At 39.7% G+C, this 17,649-nt stretch overlaps 2 protein-coding genes across 8 annotated transcripts in view; one reads left to right on the top strand and one right to left on the bottom strand.

The window, feature by feature from the left end:
* Positions 1-17,649, top strand: part of LOC102081894 (poly [ADP-ribose] polymerase 14) — a 38,118-nt gene that overhangs the window by 6,491 nt on the left and 13,978 nt on the right. The window contains exons 10-13 of one of the 7 annotated variants that reach the window (XM_025905501.1): positions 100-711; positions 1,569-1,705; positions 2,802-2,982; positions 4,790-5,581. The exons of 4 other annotated variants lie outside the window; for them this stretch is intronic. In XM_025905501.1, coding sequence (XP_025761286.1) covers positions 100-711; positions 1,569-1,705; positions 2,802-2,982; positions 4,790-5,076 — 1,217 coding nt within the window. In that variant the 3' untranslated portion in view covers positions 5,077-5,581. Of the gene's footprint in view, positions 1-90; positions 712-1,568; positions 1,706-2,801; positions 2,983-4,789; positions 5,582-17,075; positions 17,253-17,342; positions 17,468-17,649 lie in introns of those variants that run through there. 2 more of the 7 variants (XM_019353413.2, XM_019353403.2) reach the window with 2 other exon arrangements.
* Positions 5,924-9,469, bottom strand: LOC100705860 (coagulation factor XIII A chain). Its single transcript, XM_025905503.1, has 8 exons — positions 9,341-9,469; positions 8,925-9,028; positions 8,654-8,742; positions 8,336-8,489; positions 7,452-7,727; positions 7,088-7,248; positions 6,277-6,413; positions 5,924-6,084 (listed from the first exon to the last, which is right to left on the bottom strand). The coding sequence occupies exons 2-8, from the start codon at positions 8,998-9,000 to the stop codon at positions 5,943-5,945; spliced, it is 1,035 nt and encodes a 344-aa protein (XP_025761288.1). The 5' UTR covers positions 9,001-9,028; positions 9,341-9,469; the 3' UTR covers positions 5,924-5,942.

Here is a 17,649-nt window from a genome sequence, read left to right as displayed (position 1 = left end):
ACATTTTGTGTAGTTATTTAGTGTAGTGAATTTTAAAATAAAAACTGATTCAAAATTATTTTACTGAAAATTTTTACTGATTTGTTCTAGTACTTCCAGTACTTCCAGTTCAAGTGCAGCAACAACAGCCTCCTCCTTCTGTGAGTGCATACCTCAGCAGTCTCCATATCAACTCTACAAGTCAACAGTCTGTCTTCACGTTCCTGGGTCTTTCCAAAGAGGACGTTGACAATGCCATGGGAAAGCTGAAGCATCAATATCAGACACAGTGCTCCAGTAACACTTTCTCAAAGGAGGAACTGGAACCCCTCAGCCAGGATGACATGATGGAGCTGAAGGAGCTGGTGGAGTCTGAGGGTTTATTCATGCAAACTGATCAGTCTGGCACCCTAACAGTGAGCGGGTTAAAAGACGGGGTCACCCGGGTGATGCAGAAAATGAGTCAGTGTCAGTTCATGGCTCTTGCTAGAGAGGTGAGAGTCAGGGAGGAGGAGGATTTGTACCTCCGAGTTGTTTGGTGCATCCTGGCACATAACGGTAACTGGGAAAGACTTCCCAGAACAGCCAATCACCAACTGGAACGCGACGATTTAACAAAAGGAATAACAGATGCACAGGGACTCACATGGGAGGTTAATCTACATAGAATGGTGGCCACACGATCACTGAACAGACAGACGACGAAGCTGAAACGACTTGAGAATCTCCCAGGTGAGAAGATAATTCTCAATTATTTACAAAATGAGCCCGACTGATACTGGAGTTTGATGCTTAAGAGTAACACAAAACCAAAAGAAATAAATGTTAAGGTGTATAAGATGTAAGGACAGAGTACAAATAGAAATGCATAATGTATCGCAACCTGCTGCACCTGTAAGAAAAACAATCATACAACACCTCGAACACAAAACTTTGAAAATGCACAGCTACATAAACATCTGTGTGTGTATGTGTGTGTGACAGACAGACACAGAGAGAGTGAGAGAGGAGACTGTGTATGCATCTTTGTCTCGAAATATACTTGAAAATGAGGGTGGGAAGCTGCAATAACACCTCACAGGAGCCAGAGCCAGATAGAGATGGATCCAGGAGAACCATTTGCAGCCCCCAAGGGTACCAAAGACCTGAGACCACACATCTCAGTGATATCTGTGCCTCCATCCCAGCAGGAGAAGAAAGGAGGCCCCTAAATGGGCAGCTCACAGCCAAGGGGTGGGAGTCCCAGAGGGCTAGAGGCAACGGGCCACCGACCCTCCTCGACTTTGGCCACCCTAGTGTGAGCCAAGCTCAAATTCCAGGGCTCAAGGTGCCCAAGAATTGCCCAGTACCTGGCAGATATGTGTGGGTTTGTGAAACAGGGGTCTAGGAAGATGGCTCCACCCACTGTGACCTATGCCACCCACAACCCTTCATAAAGACACTACATCTATGGTTGATGCATTGTATGAGGGAATGGGAATTTACTACAAGATTTTGTAGTAAATTGCAAATAATAAAGCTCAGCATAGGCTCTTTCTGTATCTTCTCGTGTGTATGCTGTATATGCTATATATGCTTGTCTCTTTCAGACTTTACTTTCCCTCTGTACTGGGACAGCATGGCTGCCAGTGAAAATATGACGGTCATTCCCCTGGAGTCTTCCTCTGCAGAGTACCGAACAGTGACGAAGGTCTTCAAACGAACCGTCGCCAAAACTGTGATGAAGGTGGGTGGCTCTCCCTGTGTAAAGGAACGTTTCAGTTTCTAATTGTATTACCTGTTTTATTATATGCATGCTGCTTCATCACTACTTTATTCTTCTGTAGTCAGTACAACCAATGATATTAAATGTTATTAATGAAGTATTATAATACTGTAAAGTGTAAAAAATAGATATTTCTGTTTTAATTTGCTTTAATATTTATGTATATTTAGGTATATTATTTACAGTAATTCTCATTATTTATTTATTTATTATTGCTTCCTTTTTATGACATATCCTATCCCTATCCTATCATAAATTGTACCTCAAAGTTTGTTGCATGTATTTGGTTTTGTAACCTCAGTAACATGCCCAGAGATATATACATACATATACACACATACTGATGCAAATATACATGTGCACACACACACATATATAAACACAGTGTTTGTGTAAAAAGCGAGTGGGAACGACCCGTCAGAGCAATGTACTTTGCGATAACCGTAGCTTTGTAGTGGTCATGCTGGGACATTGTTTCAGTTCCTCACTCAGTCTGTTCCAGTGCTTCATTCCCAACATAGATGCAAAAACTTCATTTATCAGTAAATAAATGATATTTAACTAATAAATTTATATATAAATTGGAAGAGTAAAACTTCATAATGTAATTCCAAGTTACAAGAAATCAGTCAATGTCACATTTTATAAACAAACTAAATTCACCATTTGAAAGATATGATTTATTTAATTAAATTGTATTTATTTATTTATTTTAATTGTATTCATTCATTCTGGATTTTAGTTTTAGTTTCATATCTCTGAAGTCCACTGAATTGATGATGACATAATTTTCTCATTAACAATACAAAGAAAGATGTTTCAATACAGTTGTAAAACCTGCCTGCAAATCATCACGTTTTCAGTTTTTCAGATTTGCAGATTTAAGGTAATTAATTGATTGATGTTGACAACACAGAATCTTCCCATACCTGAGATGCACATCTCAATTTATGGCCCACAGAATATAAGCATAAAACTACCCCTCAGATGTAATTAATATCCTGGATCACCTTGTTTGGCAGCTTGTTGATCCTTTGGCCTTGTTCTCTTTTGTCAGATTGAGCGTTTGCAGAACGTTCACCTGCGTCGCGCCTATGAAGCACAGAAGAAGCACATTTCTGATAAGAACGCAAGGGAGGGAGGAGCAGGGGAGAAACTTCTGTACCACGGGACGACCCAGGAAAACTGCAACTCCATAATGAAAACTGGATTCAACAGGCGCTTTGCTGGGCAAAATGGTCAGAGTCTTTTTATAGCCCACAATTGCAAACTGTCAGTGCCAATAACTTGCATAACATGTTCTAACCAAAGTCAACACCAGAGTCTTCTTAGAGTTGCAGGTTTTCTGTTGCAGGGCATAATAAAAGTAACCTTGTCCTTAGCAGTCTAGTCTTAAAATTAAGAAAATAAAACCTCATATGATAGGAAAACATGGTATATTAAGTTTCATTATTCATTTAACAAAAATTAAGCTAAAAGGAGGAAGCAGTGTATGAAAGCCAAGGTGTCCCCTTAATGCTCACATGTGTGTGAGCATCTTTATAAAAACAGAAGTTTTGGCAATCTACTGGTCGAGAGCATTCAGGTATGTGTCAACACAATACCACAATCTTCCTAGGAGTGGACGTCCCAGCAAACTTGCCCCAATGTCAGGACCTTGGAATGCTCAGAGAAACTGCAAAACACCCAAGAGCTACATGTCAGACACTGCAGGTCTCGTTAGCATGTTAAATGTTAAAGTTTATGACCGTAGAACTAAAAACAGACTGTTTGTTGACTGTGTGTTGTTTGTAAGGGTTGCTTCTTCTTCTTTTTTTTTTTTGCAACCACATATGATGTGGTGGGACCTTAAGAGAGCTGTGCATAAATGAATGCCTGCAAAACTTAATGAACTGAAGCAACACGGTAAACAAGAGTGGACTGAAATTTCACCAGAACAATGTGCGAGACTGATAAAGCCACACAGGAAATGATTACTTAAAGTTATTGCTGCTAAAGATGATTTAATTATTAAGGTATTGAGTTTGGGGTTTTGGGGGGGATTTTTTACCCCATCAGTCCATCAAGCGAGCATTGGTTGGCATAAGCGACCAACTTTGCAAACAAAATAACACAAAACAAGGCAACATAGGATTTTCAAATCGATACCATAGATGTCTCTATTAAAAAATCTTGTATGAGTTCAAATCTCATTAGCCTTGACCTCAAGGTCAGCACCCCTGTTTCAATCTTTTTTAGGATGACATTCAGAGTTTTTTCACAGTTTGCATTCAGTGAATTTTCATAATGGTAATAACCATTTTCCTGTTATAACTGTATGGATTTTCAGGCCAGGGCACAACTTGATACGAGAATGGTTAAAAGATGATCCACGGTTCAGAGAATTGACTCTAATGGTGCATCGATTTAAGTTTTTATTACAGTATTTGTTACTAATTACAAATGAGGAGAGTTAATGTGTTTAAATAGACCTTTGACAAGTAACACACAATCCAGTATAACCACTGCTTGTTCCTGTATACTGTCAGGACAATGCAGGTAAAAATACACTGTGATTACGAGAGCATTCATTCATTAAGGCTGAATAAATTATTTTCTCTTCTGGTGACTTTGGTGTTTCAAAGGTGACATAAAGGCAGGGATTTGTTGTTGTTGTTTTTAATCTTGTTAAGCATTTGTGACTTTCGTGACACATAAAACCTTGGGTTTAAGTGATTGTGGAGGTGTTTTCAGGCCTAGTACAATAACAGCACTTGATTCCTTATTGGGTTGAAAGGAAAGATTTTCATGTTCCTGCATGCACTAATAAAACATGTCAGTTACAATCAACAGTGTAGTGAAAACACCTGGTGAAAGATATTAAAGTAACAGTACAGTGAACTAGTAATTCTGTGTTCTACAGCTTGTACTTCCAGGGTATTTGTGACATCTAAAGAATCTACTGCCAGGAGGCTGAGCGGTATCATGTGATTTATGTTGCAAGACACTACAGTGTAAATGGGATCACCTATTGTTAATTTTCTTTTTTTTTCTTCCTACCCTCAGCAACTTCATACGGTCGTGGGACCTACTTTGCTGTAAATGCCAACTACTCAGCCCACCCCGGCTACTCCAAGCCAGCTGCTGATGGTTCTCAGTTAATGTTCGTCGCACGAGTCCTCACAGGCGTCTACACTCAGGGCCGACATGATATGAAGGTGCCTCCACCTCGAAGCCCCCAGCAGCCTCACGACCGCTATGACAGTGTGGTAGACAGAATAGATAACCCCAGCATGTATGTTGTATTTCATGACAACCAAGCGTACCCTGACTACCTCATCACATTCAAGTGAGAGTAAAGGAAAAGTGTTTTCCACTGTTTACAAAGGAAGATGTCTGAAAAATCCAAAAAGAAAAATAATAAAACTAATACGCACATTTCACAATACAGTTATATTCAGTGAAAGGTCGGGTTTGAATTATAGAATTATGTCTGATTTTAAGCTTAATTATTGATTATTAGAAAAGTTACATATATGTACATAAACACTGGAAACATGTTACACAATCATGCAGTTTTTAATCTTTGATTTGGTTGACATTTGCATCTTACATCTTCACTTTCTAAAGTGTAAAGCACTTTAAATCACATCTAATTAGTCCAAGAACATGTCACAATACTCTAATAAAGATTTATTATATGATTGCCTGGTCCATTCGTAAACTGTCAAATTTCATTTGAATTGTGGTGACATTATGCAAACAACATCTAAAAAATATTTTAATTCATAATCAAGTAACTGTTAAACATAGTAAACCATCTGGTAGAAGAGTTTAAAAAGTTAACTGTGTTAAAATGGGAGTTAAAAACATGAGTGATGAGAGAAAAGCTCCAGTGGGATGATAATCTTTCTTGTCTGTGGCATTTTTATCTACAGCTAAATGTGTTTTACAAGAAAAGGGCTCGATATTTTTCTTTGGAGTTCATTTACTACAAAACTGAATCTATTATATATATATATATATTATATAAAATATATCCCATTTAGCAGCTAGCTATTAATTTGACTACTATCTGTGCGGCATTTGAAAACAATATCAGCAATGCTGAAGCTATGTAGCTGAAAAACTGTAGTTGCATAACAATGATATAGGCCCATATGTGGTAAAAGAATAACTGAGGCTAAATAATGTTGGGTGTTTGTGAACGTAGCAATTCTCAGGGGTTGATAGTGACAGACGCCTGGCCTTGGACCTGCCGGAGAGCAGGACAGTCCAGAGTGGCGATCACCCTGCTTGTCCCTGCCCTCTGTGGAGTGAAATACTCGGTCCAGGTCAGAGAAGAGCCTCCTGTGATCAGCCTGAGAAAAGATAAACACGTCAAAAATACTAAAGCAAGACGCAGAAACCTTTGAAATAGGTGTGTTTTTTTTCCTTTTGCTACTATTTGGAGGTTATAAAATCTCATCCAATGGGATGAGGTGAAACTGAAACCAGTTTATGGTTTTGTGTGGAAATATTTTATACAAACTGAGTTGTTCATCATCACTCACCTGTAATACCTGGACTTTGGCTCCATCATCCCAGGTCCTTCCATGCGAATGTAGACGTTCTCCAGGTTGAAGCTGAAGGGGTTTGTGAACTCCACATTTGCTATCATCTCTTCACTCACTTTGCCTTTACCAGACACCTGAAGTACACACAGGAAATGTAAAAATCCACCCATAAAATCCAGCTTTGTATATGATAAACAGGACATCAAACGTGTAATGAAAGCAAAGTAAACCGTCTGCCTGAGTGCAACCAGGTTTGTCTTTAGTGTGATGTAGGATGCATACTGCAATTTAATAAACACTAGCAAAGAGAAAAATGCTGCAAAAGCACAGAAAACACATCGGAAATAGAAAAAAACTCTAAGAACTAAAAATAAATAAATAGTGAAACAAAGTGTTTCTGGGGACACGATAACATGACGGACCAACTGCAGCAGTGAAGAAACGTGCAGGACTACACTGAGGCACACTTAAAAGAAGCAGAGGGTTCATCATTGTTGAGAGGAAAGAAAGGATGCAGGTAACGTGTTTTAACCACGAGTCATATGTTTGCTATTAGCCGTTTACTGTTGGCTTGTCACTTCCACAGCTGTTCCATCACAAAATTGTGAAACACTTCATTTCGTTTTATGATTTATTTATTTATTTATTTATTTTTTAGATTGTGGTATTTCTTTGTTTTGTTTCTGTAGTTTTTTATTCAACTTCCATTGTGTTTGTGTGCTTTCGCAGCGTTTTTCTATTTGCTAGCATTTCTTTAAGATGCAGTGCGTTTGACCTCTCAGGGCAACCACAAGGAATCATTTCAGACCTCTACGATGAGTTTGGGGTTGCGCAGGGTGACGACTTTCATTGCGGTGATGATTTGACCGGTCTCTCTGATCTTCCCCGTAACAATGAAGTGGAGATTAGCTTGTTCCACCAGACGCTTCATGTAGTTCTTCGACTCCACACTCGCCACCTCCTTCTTATCTGTTAAATATAAAGACATTTCTACTTAGATGTGTGTATATTTCCTTAAATCAAAGTTAGAGATGAGATAAAGGATTAAATACTCATCGAGGCAGACATTTGTGCATAACTCAGGGTTACACTGAAACAGTTGTCTACATTTGGTAATCATCCGTGCTTTCATGACTATGCCTCTTCATTTCCATGCTGTACGCCTGACTCACTTGTTTTCGGGTCAATCGCCACCCTGGGGGTCAGGAACAGGAACTCGGTGCTGGCGACTCCAGTATAATACACCACACTCCCGCTGATGTAGGCGTCCACAGTGCGGCGCTCATCGCTCTTGTTTATGAACTCCACGTTCAGCTCAAAGTTGTCACCCACGCTGATCTCCAGATTGGGCAGGACCACGTCCACATCAGCCGCGGGAGGGCTGGACTTCTCTCGTTTGCAGCCGTACTCCTCTGCTTTTTCCAGGACTGTCCGCTCCTCTGTGCTGCCTGTGTTGGGCGTTTGAAATATATTAGTGTGTTTGTATATTAACAGAATAAATTCTGACGTCCTTTTTTATTTGCTTTGCATTTTCAAAATGGTCTTGTCTCAGAATCGTCTAATCTTTGCCCAGTTTGTGCACTGGGAGTCTTTTGGTCCAGAGTACCAACTGTGGATAAAAACAAGCCAGAATGATGCCAAATGAAAAGCATTCAAATGCACAGTGTTTTCCTAAAAACACTGCCTAATCTGGCAACCATATTGGAGTTCATGATGCCCGACAGCATTCAAGAGTGCCAACAATGAGCTGTTCTCCCGTTTGAACTTGCCACCTGGCATTTCAGCTCCAAGGATTTAAACACTGACTTAGAGACTGGCGGGGCAGGATAATCCATCACTGTGAAAATGAAGCCTAACTGTGTGTTTCTGCTCAAGTGTTTCCATTTTCTTTTCTTTTTTTTCATTATTTCATGATGTCAAGGTGACTGCATTCATGTTTGCACATATTAAAGCTCCTCCTTCATTTACAGTGGCTTTCTGAGCTCAGGCTCCAGCACAGAAAACAGATCTGCTGCTTCCTGAAACACTGACATTTGTGTTCGATGTAGTCCCTGACCTTCAGCGAATTTGTATTGATCCGTGATGTCGCGGCGAGTCACATCTCCCGGAGATTTGGTCAGAACCAGGCGGCCTACGTGAGTTCGGTTCACTCTGACTGGCTCCATGGTTCCATCTTTCCTCCGGGAATGAAACACCACATCACTGTTAATCTGTAGAAGGAAAGAAATAGGCACTGTAAGAACAAATACTGTGTGCATTCTGTCATCAAACTGCCTGGTTATTGGTCATAAAACACAACAACCAGTGAGTGACGTCATTAAATACAAACACATTCTCAGTTATTCTAGAAAGAGAGTAATTCAAAGGCATTCACCTCGGCAAACACGAACGCAGCGTCAAATGGGAAGCAAATCTGTCCGTGCTTGATGGCCTGGACTGACGCAGGTCCACATCTGTACATGCCTTTATGGATTACAAAGGAAAAATCAAAAAATCAGTGTGACTCAAAGCACAGAAAACATTTGCCTCTCCTTTTACATTGCTTTGACCTAACCCTACAGCATTGGGAAAATCAGGGGGGGAGATTATAGAATTCCCTAACCTTCTTAATCTGAATTAAGAATCCTTGCTAAATTTTTGCTCACCATCACTGGTCTCCTGTGGTGTTGCATCCACAACCTGCCAGCCCCCAAAGCCAGGAGGGAGGTCAGGTCTGGACATGTAGCACTCGTTCCAGCAGTGATAGTTCCTGACAAAAAAAAAGAAACAGTGGTAAATATATAATCCAGTTTAGTTTGTATCTAATAATTTCATTTAGGTATATTTTCAGAATCAATTACTTAATCTTGTTGCACAGAGATTATCTGGTGCTCCTGCGAGAATATTGTAAATTTATTTCTCAGTAAATTTTGTTGCAATTCTCTGGAGAATAAAACAATCTGATTCTGAGTACTACCGTTTGAAGTATGTTAACAGACACATACCAACAGGAGTGCAAAACATGTAGACCAAGGCAAGTAAAGAAATCTCAGGATATCTGTTAAATGGAAAGTTTCAGTACCAGATAGAGTCCCTGGTTCTGTTTCGATCGATCCTGCCGTTTTCATCCACGATTATGTCAGTCTACAAGTTTCCATCATTGTCGTGAGCTGAGTAGTAGTTGGTGACGACCCAGGACGGGATGCCCAGACAGCGTAAGACTGAAACGAGGAGGCAGAACTCACAGTCAAATGAAAAACAAGGGCGGGAGTCAAGAGCTTAAAAAATGTGGTCCTAAACTGAGTGAGCTGGCGCAGAGTCAAAGGAGACTGTATGTAAAAGGCACCCACTGTGACATCAGCCAGTGGTGAGCAGACATCATGTTTAAACCCCCAAACCGAGGATTTTGGCAGTTATCTTAGTTTATATTTTGTCTATTTATTTATTTATGTATTTTAATAAAATCAGACATACCAAGACAGGGTTGGACCTGACTGAGAATCTGAAGGATATGAGCTCTAATTAATACCTGCATTATTGTCTATTTTACTCTAAATAGAATCACTAGAAAATGAACACGTTGTAGTAAATAAAGCTTGAAACTAGAGATCATAAACTCATTATGAACATTTTTTGTGAGGTCAAAGATGAAGGGAGCCAAAGGGCTTTCCCTTTTCTTTTTCCAACCAGAGCTGTCACCGAGTAGTGGCCATTATGCTGTTATATATATATCCAACTTATACTGAACCTTCCTTAACAGATTTGTTTTTCCCCACAGAGTTCTTATAAATAAATAGATAAATAGTTTGAAATTGACAGTTATTTTTGAGCTACTTGGATCCAGTAAAGCTCTCACAGGTGTTGAAAACTGCAGCGTACACCCAGCACTGAGCGTAGCAGACAGGCATCTTGCTGCTGTTGTAGGTGAGCAGGATGTCCGTGCTGCCTGTCCAGGAAGTGGGCGCCACTCCGTAGGTGTAGTCACCACTCCAGTTCCCCACCAAAACGCCTTCATCATCCCGAGAGTTCAGCTGCAAGGAAAAAGACCAGGCTTTAGATATCCACTGCTCTGATTAAACACAGGGTAAGGGAAAGCAGCACTCATATCAGCATTGCTCTCACCATGGCAGAGGCTACTCTGACAACCTTGATGGGGTCTCCTCTGTTGGTGATGGGCATCTCAGCCCGGTCCATGATGTACAGACAGGCATCTAGGATTCCATAGTTGAACTAGGCATAAAAACCTGCAGGTCAGTCATAAGACTTAACTGATAAACCCTGAAGTGCCTCAGTCTAGTTTTCTCCTACCTGTCCATAGTTCCAGTCCCTCTCAGCAATGTCATCATAGGCGCCGTGATAGATGATCCCCATCTCGGTCATCACACACTCCTGCCTCTCCGTCTCATCATCCAGGAACACAGCATCCTCTGAAGGAAGACAACATGTGGGGTGCTTGAGTAGGACGAAAGCCAATCTGTGATGTTACATTTCAGACTTTAAAAGACACACACATAAAAAACAAAACAACACAACACACCTGCCGCCCAGGGATTGAAGAGGATGTACATGTCCCTGCTGCTTTCCTTCCTGGTCCTGCGGATGCCATAAGGTGTCACCACGGCAACATACATCTGGTACTTCCCCACAATGCAGTTTGCTGCTGGGGTGATGGCCATGGTGACCACGTTGTCAGAGGTGTTTGTGATGCGGCCTTCCCAAGTGGTCTGATGCTGCTTTGTGGGGAAGACAGGGACGTAGGTGCCCTTGCTGACCTGAGGGCTGGAGCCTGAGGGAGCAGCAAACATCAGCACATTTACATGATCACCTTTAAGTAAATATATTCTGATGATTTATGTTTATGCAGGTCTGCTCTGATGGTTCCTAAAGCAATAATAATAATAAAAAAAACTGTGGTTCCCAAACACACTTTATCTAAAGCAGGGGTGGGGAACTCCAGGCCTCAAGGGCCGGTGTCTTTTTTTTATTTTGATATCACCCTGGGTCAACCCACCTGAATCAAATGAATAGTTCATTACCAGGCCTCGGGAGAACTTCAAGACATATTGAGGAGGTAATGTAGCCATTTAAATCAGCTGTGTTGGGTCAAGGACACATAAAGCCTTTTGTCTGAAAATATTTAGAAATACTCGAAACTTAACTAACATTATAAAAATAATGCAAAACTGAGGTAGAACCAAGAATAGAAATAGAATAATCCTTTAATTGTCCCACAAGGGGAAATTTGGTTGTAACAGCAGCAAGATAGACACATACACAAACAAACAGGACACAGAACAGCAACATACACAATTTTTTACATATTTACATCAAGGACTATAGTTACCAAAAACAGAGTATTGTACCTTTATTAAAATTAAATAAAATTAAATACAGATAAGAGGCAAACCCAGGTTGTAGTGTGAGTCGGTTGAGAAAATAGTGCAAGTTACAGTGCTGATGTAAAGATCTGTGTTTGTTGGGAACAGTTTTGATTGTACAGTCTGACAGCTGCAGGGAGGAAGAACCTGTGGAAACACTCCTTCATGCATCTAGGATGCAACAGTCTGTCACTGAAGGAGCTCTGCAGATCAGCGACAGAGACATGTTGAATTTTGCATGTAATACCGCTTTGTACCGCTAGATGGTGCAGCGAATCAGTGAAAGCTTCAAGAACACCTTGAATTTTTATTTGTCACAGTGGTCTGGAAGAAATTTAAAGCCTCACTAGGAGAGAAACAGATCAGGCTGGTTGAAAAGAAATATTAAAACTTGAAGAGAAGCACAGATTTGAAAATGTCAACACCCCGGCTTGATCCATGCCCAATAATCCAGGTAAGGAAATCCTAAAAAGTGAATCTGATCTGCTTCTGAATCAAGTTTCTTGCATTTCAACACATCTATCTGGTAAAATTTCATCCCCTGGTAGTGATGTTTTTAGTTAAATACTGTAAAGGGTTATTACAAAAAGTACCTTTAAGCCCTTAGTTGTTTACTTTAAAACTACTTTACCACCTGCTCCATGGGGACCACAGAGAATGTCAGATAAGAGTAGTACTTAGTGGGTTTGACTCACCGATGACAAACTCCAAAGCTCCACAAGTCAGCAGTCTGTCTTCACGTTCCTGGGTCTTTCCAAAAAGGACGTTAACGATGCCATGGGAAAGCTGAAGCATCAATATCAAACACAGTGCTCCAGTAACACTTTCTCAAAGGAGCAACTGGAACCCCTCAGCCAGGATGACATGATGGAGCTGAAGGAGCTGGTGGAGGCCAACGGTTTATTCATGCAAACTGATCAGTCTGGCACCCTAACAGTGAGCGGGTTAAAAGACGGGGTCACCCAGGTGATGCAAAAAATGAATCAGTGTCAGTTAATGGGTCTTGCTAATGAGGTGAGAGTCAGGGAGGAGGAAGATTTGTATCTCAGAGTTGTTTGGTGCATCCTGGCACATAACGGTAACTGGGAAAGACTTCCCAGAACAGCCAATCACCAACTGGAAAACAACGAATTAACAGAAGGAATAAAAGACGCACAGGGACTCATATGGGAGGTTAATCTACTGACAATGTTGGCCACACGATGCCTTCAAACGAACCGTCGCCAAAACTGTGATGAAGGTGGGTGGCTGTCCTTTGTGTAAGTGAACATTTCAGTTTCTATTTATATTACCTGTCTTATAATATGAATGCTGCTTTGTCACTACTTTATTCTTCTTTAGTCAATACAACAGTTTATTTATTTTGATTCACTATAACAGTTGTTTATTCAATTCTTTGGATTTTTTTTTTTTGTTTTTTGACTATTAGCAAACAACAAAATCCTGCAATAGCAATGTCATCAAAAACATGATTTTGCTTATGCGTCCACATATTGTTATGGTTGTTTTTGCTATTGTGGCTTAACACTAAATAATCATAATCAGTAACAACATGTTAAAAGGGGGTTTGTCAAGGTCTGGCTGTGTGGCAAGCAGAGGTTGGAGCCAAATGCAGGACTCCAGAGACTAAACTTGAACTTATACAGCTTTATTGCTGAGAACTACAAACTGAAAGTACAAAACAAAACTCCTGGCGTGGTAACTAAGCAGCGTGGTAACATGAAGTAAACTATACATGGGGGGTACATGGCAGTATGAAGACTGACAACATGGCGGGGAACAGAGACAAACTGTGGAACAGACTTAGTGAGGAACTCAAACACCAAGTCTGTTCCACAGCTTCACTCCCACATTCAGTGATACGAAAACTTCTTTTATCAGTAATGTAATACATTTATACAGAAAAGGGAAGAATAAAATAATATTAAAATTTAATTCCAAATCAGTCAATGTCACATTTTACAAATAAATTCATTTCCTCTTTTAAAAGATGATTTATTTAATTAAATTGTGTTTATTTATTTCAGCATTCATTTGGGATTTTAGGAGGATTTTACTTTCAGTCCACCATTGAAACTATGTCATCACTATGATGACATAGTTTGAACTACCCCTCAGATGTAATTAATATCCTGGATTATCTTGTTAGGCAGCTCCTTGATCCTTTGTCCTTCTTCTCTCTTGTCAGATTGAGCGTTTGCAGAACATTCACCTGCGGCGCACCTATGAAGCACAGAAGAAGCACATTTCTGATAAGAACGCATGGGAGGGAGGAGCAGGGGAGAAGCTTCTGTACCACGGGACAACCCGGGAAAATTGTGACTCCATAGTGAAAACTGGATTCAACAGGAGCTTTGCTGGGCAAAATGGTGATAATCTTATTATAGAGTCCACATTTACTGAACCAAAACTTTGTGTTAGAAATGGTTCTTTCTTATTTTCTTTTCCATTATTTCTTAATGGAAGGATTGGTGTTCTTTATGGTTTTAGAGTTTTAAAGCTTGTTATAAAGCAGCTCTTCTCTGGGTGATTATGCCTCCACCTGCTTTGGTAGATATCTAGAACTCTGTGAAAATAGAATATTGCTTGACTTCTAAGCATAGAGACTACATCCCTGGGTCGTCTGAAATCGCCAGCCTGTGAGTTAACAGCCAAACACACTAAACAATTGCACCACAGGGACATATGGGTGTGTTTATAAAAAGAAAAGTTTTGGCAAGCTATTGGCCTGGGAAAAAAAAAACTGAAAAAGTATGGTTTATTTGGAAGGGTTGCATTTTTTATTTTGCAGCCACAAGACCTGGGCACCTTAGAGTCATTCAGTCAACAATGAACGTCTCTGTTCTAGAGAGTCAGATGCTCAAAAATTATACAATGCTGGGTCAATAGGACAATAAAAAATGGCTAAAAAAAGACAAGAAAGTGCTACAATGGCCCAAAGTCAAATGTTGTAGTGGGACCTGAAGAGCAGCCGTCCCCAACCTTTTTTGCACCATGGACCAGTTTATCTCCGACAGTATTTTCACGGTCCGGCCTTTAAGGTGTTGCAGATAAATACAACAAAATAAAAGCAGTACCGACCAGGTCAGTCACAAGGCAACTGGTAAATAAGTCCTGAAGAGCCTCAGTCTGGTTTTCTCTGACCTGTCCATAGTTCCAGTCAGTATCAGCAATGTCATCATAGGAACCATGATAGATGATCCCCATCTGGGTCATCACACACTCCTCCCTCTCCATCTCATCATCCAGGAACACAGCAGCCTCTGAGGGAAGACAACATGTCAGGTGACCGAGTGGGAAAAAAGCCAAACTGTGATGTTACAGTTCAGACTTGAAAAGACACACACATAAAAATTAAAACAACACAACAGAGGATACCCAAATATCCTGATGAGATTTTTTTTTGTTATCGTTATAATTGCAGGGTAAAAATTTTACATATGTGTCATTTCAATTTATAATGTGATGCACACCTTTAAGTCTCTACTTAAGAAGACACAGCATCGCAGCTTTCCTTTAATTCAACATAAAGTAGCTTTGAAGGTGCTTATTGTAAAGCCCTTGGTCTAAAAATACCTAAAAATCTTCCAACCTTAACTAAGATTATTAACAGATTGCAATAATGAGGTAGAACCAGAAACACGTTGAATTTTTTATGTAATACCACTTTGTACCGCTAGATGGTGCAGCGACTAACTGAAAGCTTCATTTAAGAACACATTCTTACATTTTTATTTGTCACAGTGGCCTGGAAGAAATTTAAAAGCCTCACAAGGAGACAAACAGATCAGGCTGGTTAAAAAGAAATATTAACATTTAAAGAGAAGCACAGATTTGAAAATTTTGACACACAAATGCCGAAAATTCCAGGTAACAAAATCCAAAGAAGTGGATCTGATCTGGATCTGAATCAATTTTCTGAGATTGCAATAAATCCACATAGTAAAATTCTGTCCCCTGGTAGTGAAGTTCTTAGTTACATACTTGTAGGCGGGGCTGCTGAAGCACCTTTGAATGGGAAGGACATATTTAAAGAAGCACAGATCACTGCTGATGTTGAGACAGTGCAACATCTATGCGTGGTCTCTTCTGGTCTTTCTGACAATTTACACCAAAAATATGAGCATTTCAACAATGCTATTCAAACCATATGTTGAAAAAACATGTCATTATTTGTTAATGCATAATAAACTAAGCTTACTTCAATTGAACTCTAAAGATTGGGTTCTTAAATATTTGCTCATTTACTCAGAAGTGAATAATATGTGATTTTGAGTTTGTTTAGTAGCATTATGAAAAATCAAAGTGTTTTTAAAATGTCTTACATCAACAATGATTTTTTTTTTGCCCTCTGAATTTTTAGATATACTTTTTTAGCTCTTAAAATAAAATCTTTGAGAAAGAAAAATAAAGGATACAGGTACAAAAACTGTGACTGATGTCCAGATTTTAGATTCATTCCTCTGACACTCACTGAGTCAGGGCAGTGTGTGTCTGAACATCCAAATGAAATTTGTTGTCTTTCTTAGCTAGATCATTCATTGCCTAACATCAATTTAAACTGTTTTATTTATTAATTAATTAATTAATTAATGAACACACAGTGTAACACCTACATAAATGTATTTTGTCAGTACATCAATAATTGTGCTTTACTTCTTAAAACTGTTTCATAGTTTTTATAAACATTTTAAATAACATCTTTTCATTCGTTGTATTAACGAATTAACATTTTAGAAATGGCTCTATTGCTATTACGTATGTTTTCTTTCACTCTGGAGGCCACATCATGAATTAAACCTAAATGTCAAATGAAGCAAAACATGAATAAAAACAACTTGAATATCAAATTTCCCTGGATTGCTATTACGTCTCACTGCACTGACACACTTTTGGTTCTATAATGACACCTAGTGGGTCGGTGTGGTAATATTGCAGGATATAAGGAAGGTTTTACACGAAGGGATTCCTGTATGTTCAGGGTGTGCCCCGCCTCTACAGACCTATGGTAGCTGGGATAGGCTCCAGCTGCCCTGTAACCAGATAGGGATAAGCGGAAGACGGCGAATGGGTGGATGAATGGGTTTATGTGAAATATATTTGTTGTTGTTTCAGATTTACTCAAATGTTTCCATCTGATCAGATGAAGCATAAAACCCCCAATTTTTTGTCAGCATAATTACTGGTGAAATGTCTTTCTCAAAACCATATTAAGACATAAATATGATTTAGAGTTATATTCTGACAGCTGAAACACATTCTAAAGTACCTGCAGAGCAGGTGAGCCGAGAAAAGCCCCTGAGAATTATATGCAGACTTTTCCCATTGCTGGGTGTGGGAGTGTAAACACCAGGAGGCAATACCTTAAAAGTGAAATTGAAACAAAAACGGGCACTCACAGAGCGGCACAAACAAGCGTTAGATGGGATTTAATTGCAGATAAAATGGATGAATATCCGTATCCACTGTTTTTTGAAGCCACTGTCTTTACAGACAGAGAGAAGGAGAAAGTGAGGAGATACTTTCAGAAAAGGCGAGACTCCGGGGGTGGCGACTGCGGAAGTCTTGAAAAGCTCGGAGGAAGCATTTATAAAATCTGTTTCAAGGAAAAAGAAGGTAGGACAGTCGGTAATTTGTAAAATATTTTTTTAGATTTGTGTTTAAATGCAGGCTGTTTCAGTGACTCTGTTTATGGCTGTTTTCCAGATCAAAAGAGAGTTTTGCAGAGGAAGTTTCACACCATCACTCTTCCTAGTGGAGAAGTGCGGCTGACCGTGAGCCAGACAAGTTCACCACAGACCTCTGACCAGCCATCGACAAGCCAATCACTGGTACAGTTTACTGCTCTTTCAAACATGATTTTTGATTACAGTAAAAACTGAACGCCAGAATAATGTGGCCAAACCGGTTTTACAGTAGTGAGTTAACCTCCAGGGAAAGTTGGACAGGTGAGGACAATATTGACAAAAACAATTTCTTTGTTATAGTTTTCATTTCATTGTGCCTCAGGGTT

This window comes from Oreochromis niloticus, linkage group LG3 (genome assembly GCF_001858045.2).
Source record: "Oreochromis niloticus isolate F11D_XX linkage group LG3, O_niloticus_UMD_NMBU, whole genome shotgun sequence".
Classification (NCBI taxonomy): domain Eukaryota; kingdom Metazoa; phylum Chordata; class Actinopteri; order Cichliformes; family Cichlidae; genus Oreochromis; species Oreochromis niloticus.
This window is presented reverse-complemented; position numbering and strand designations above follow the sequence as displayed.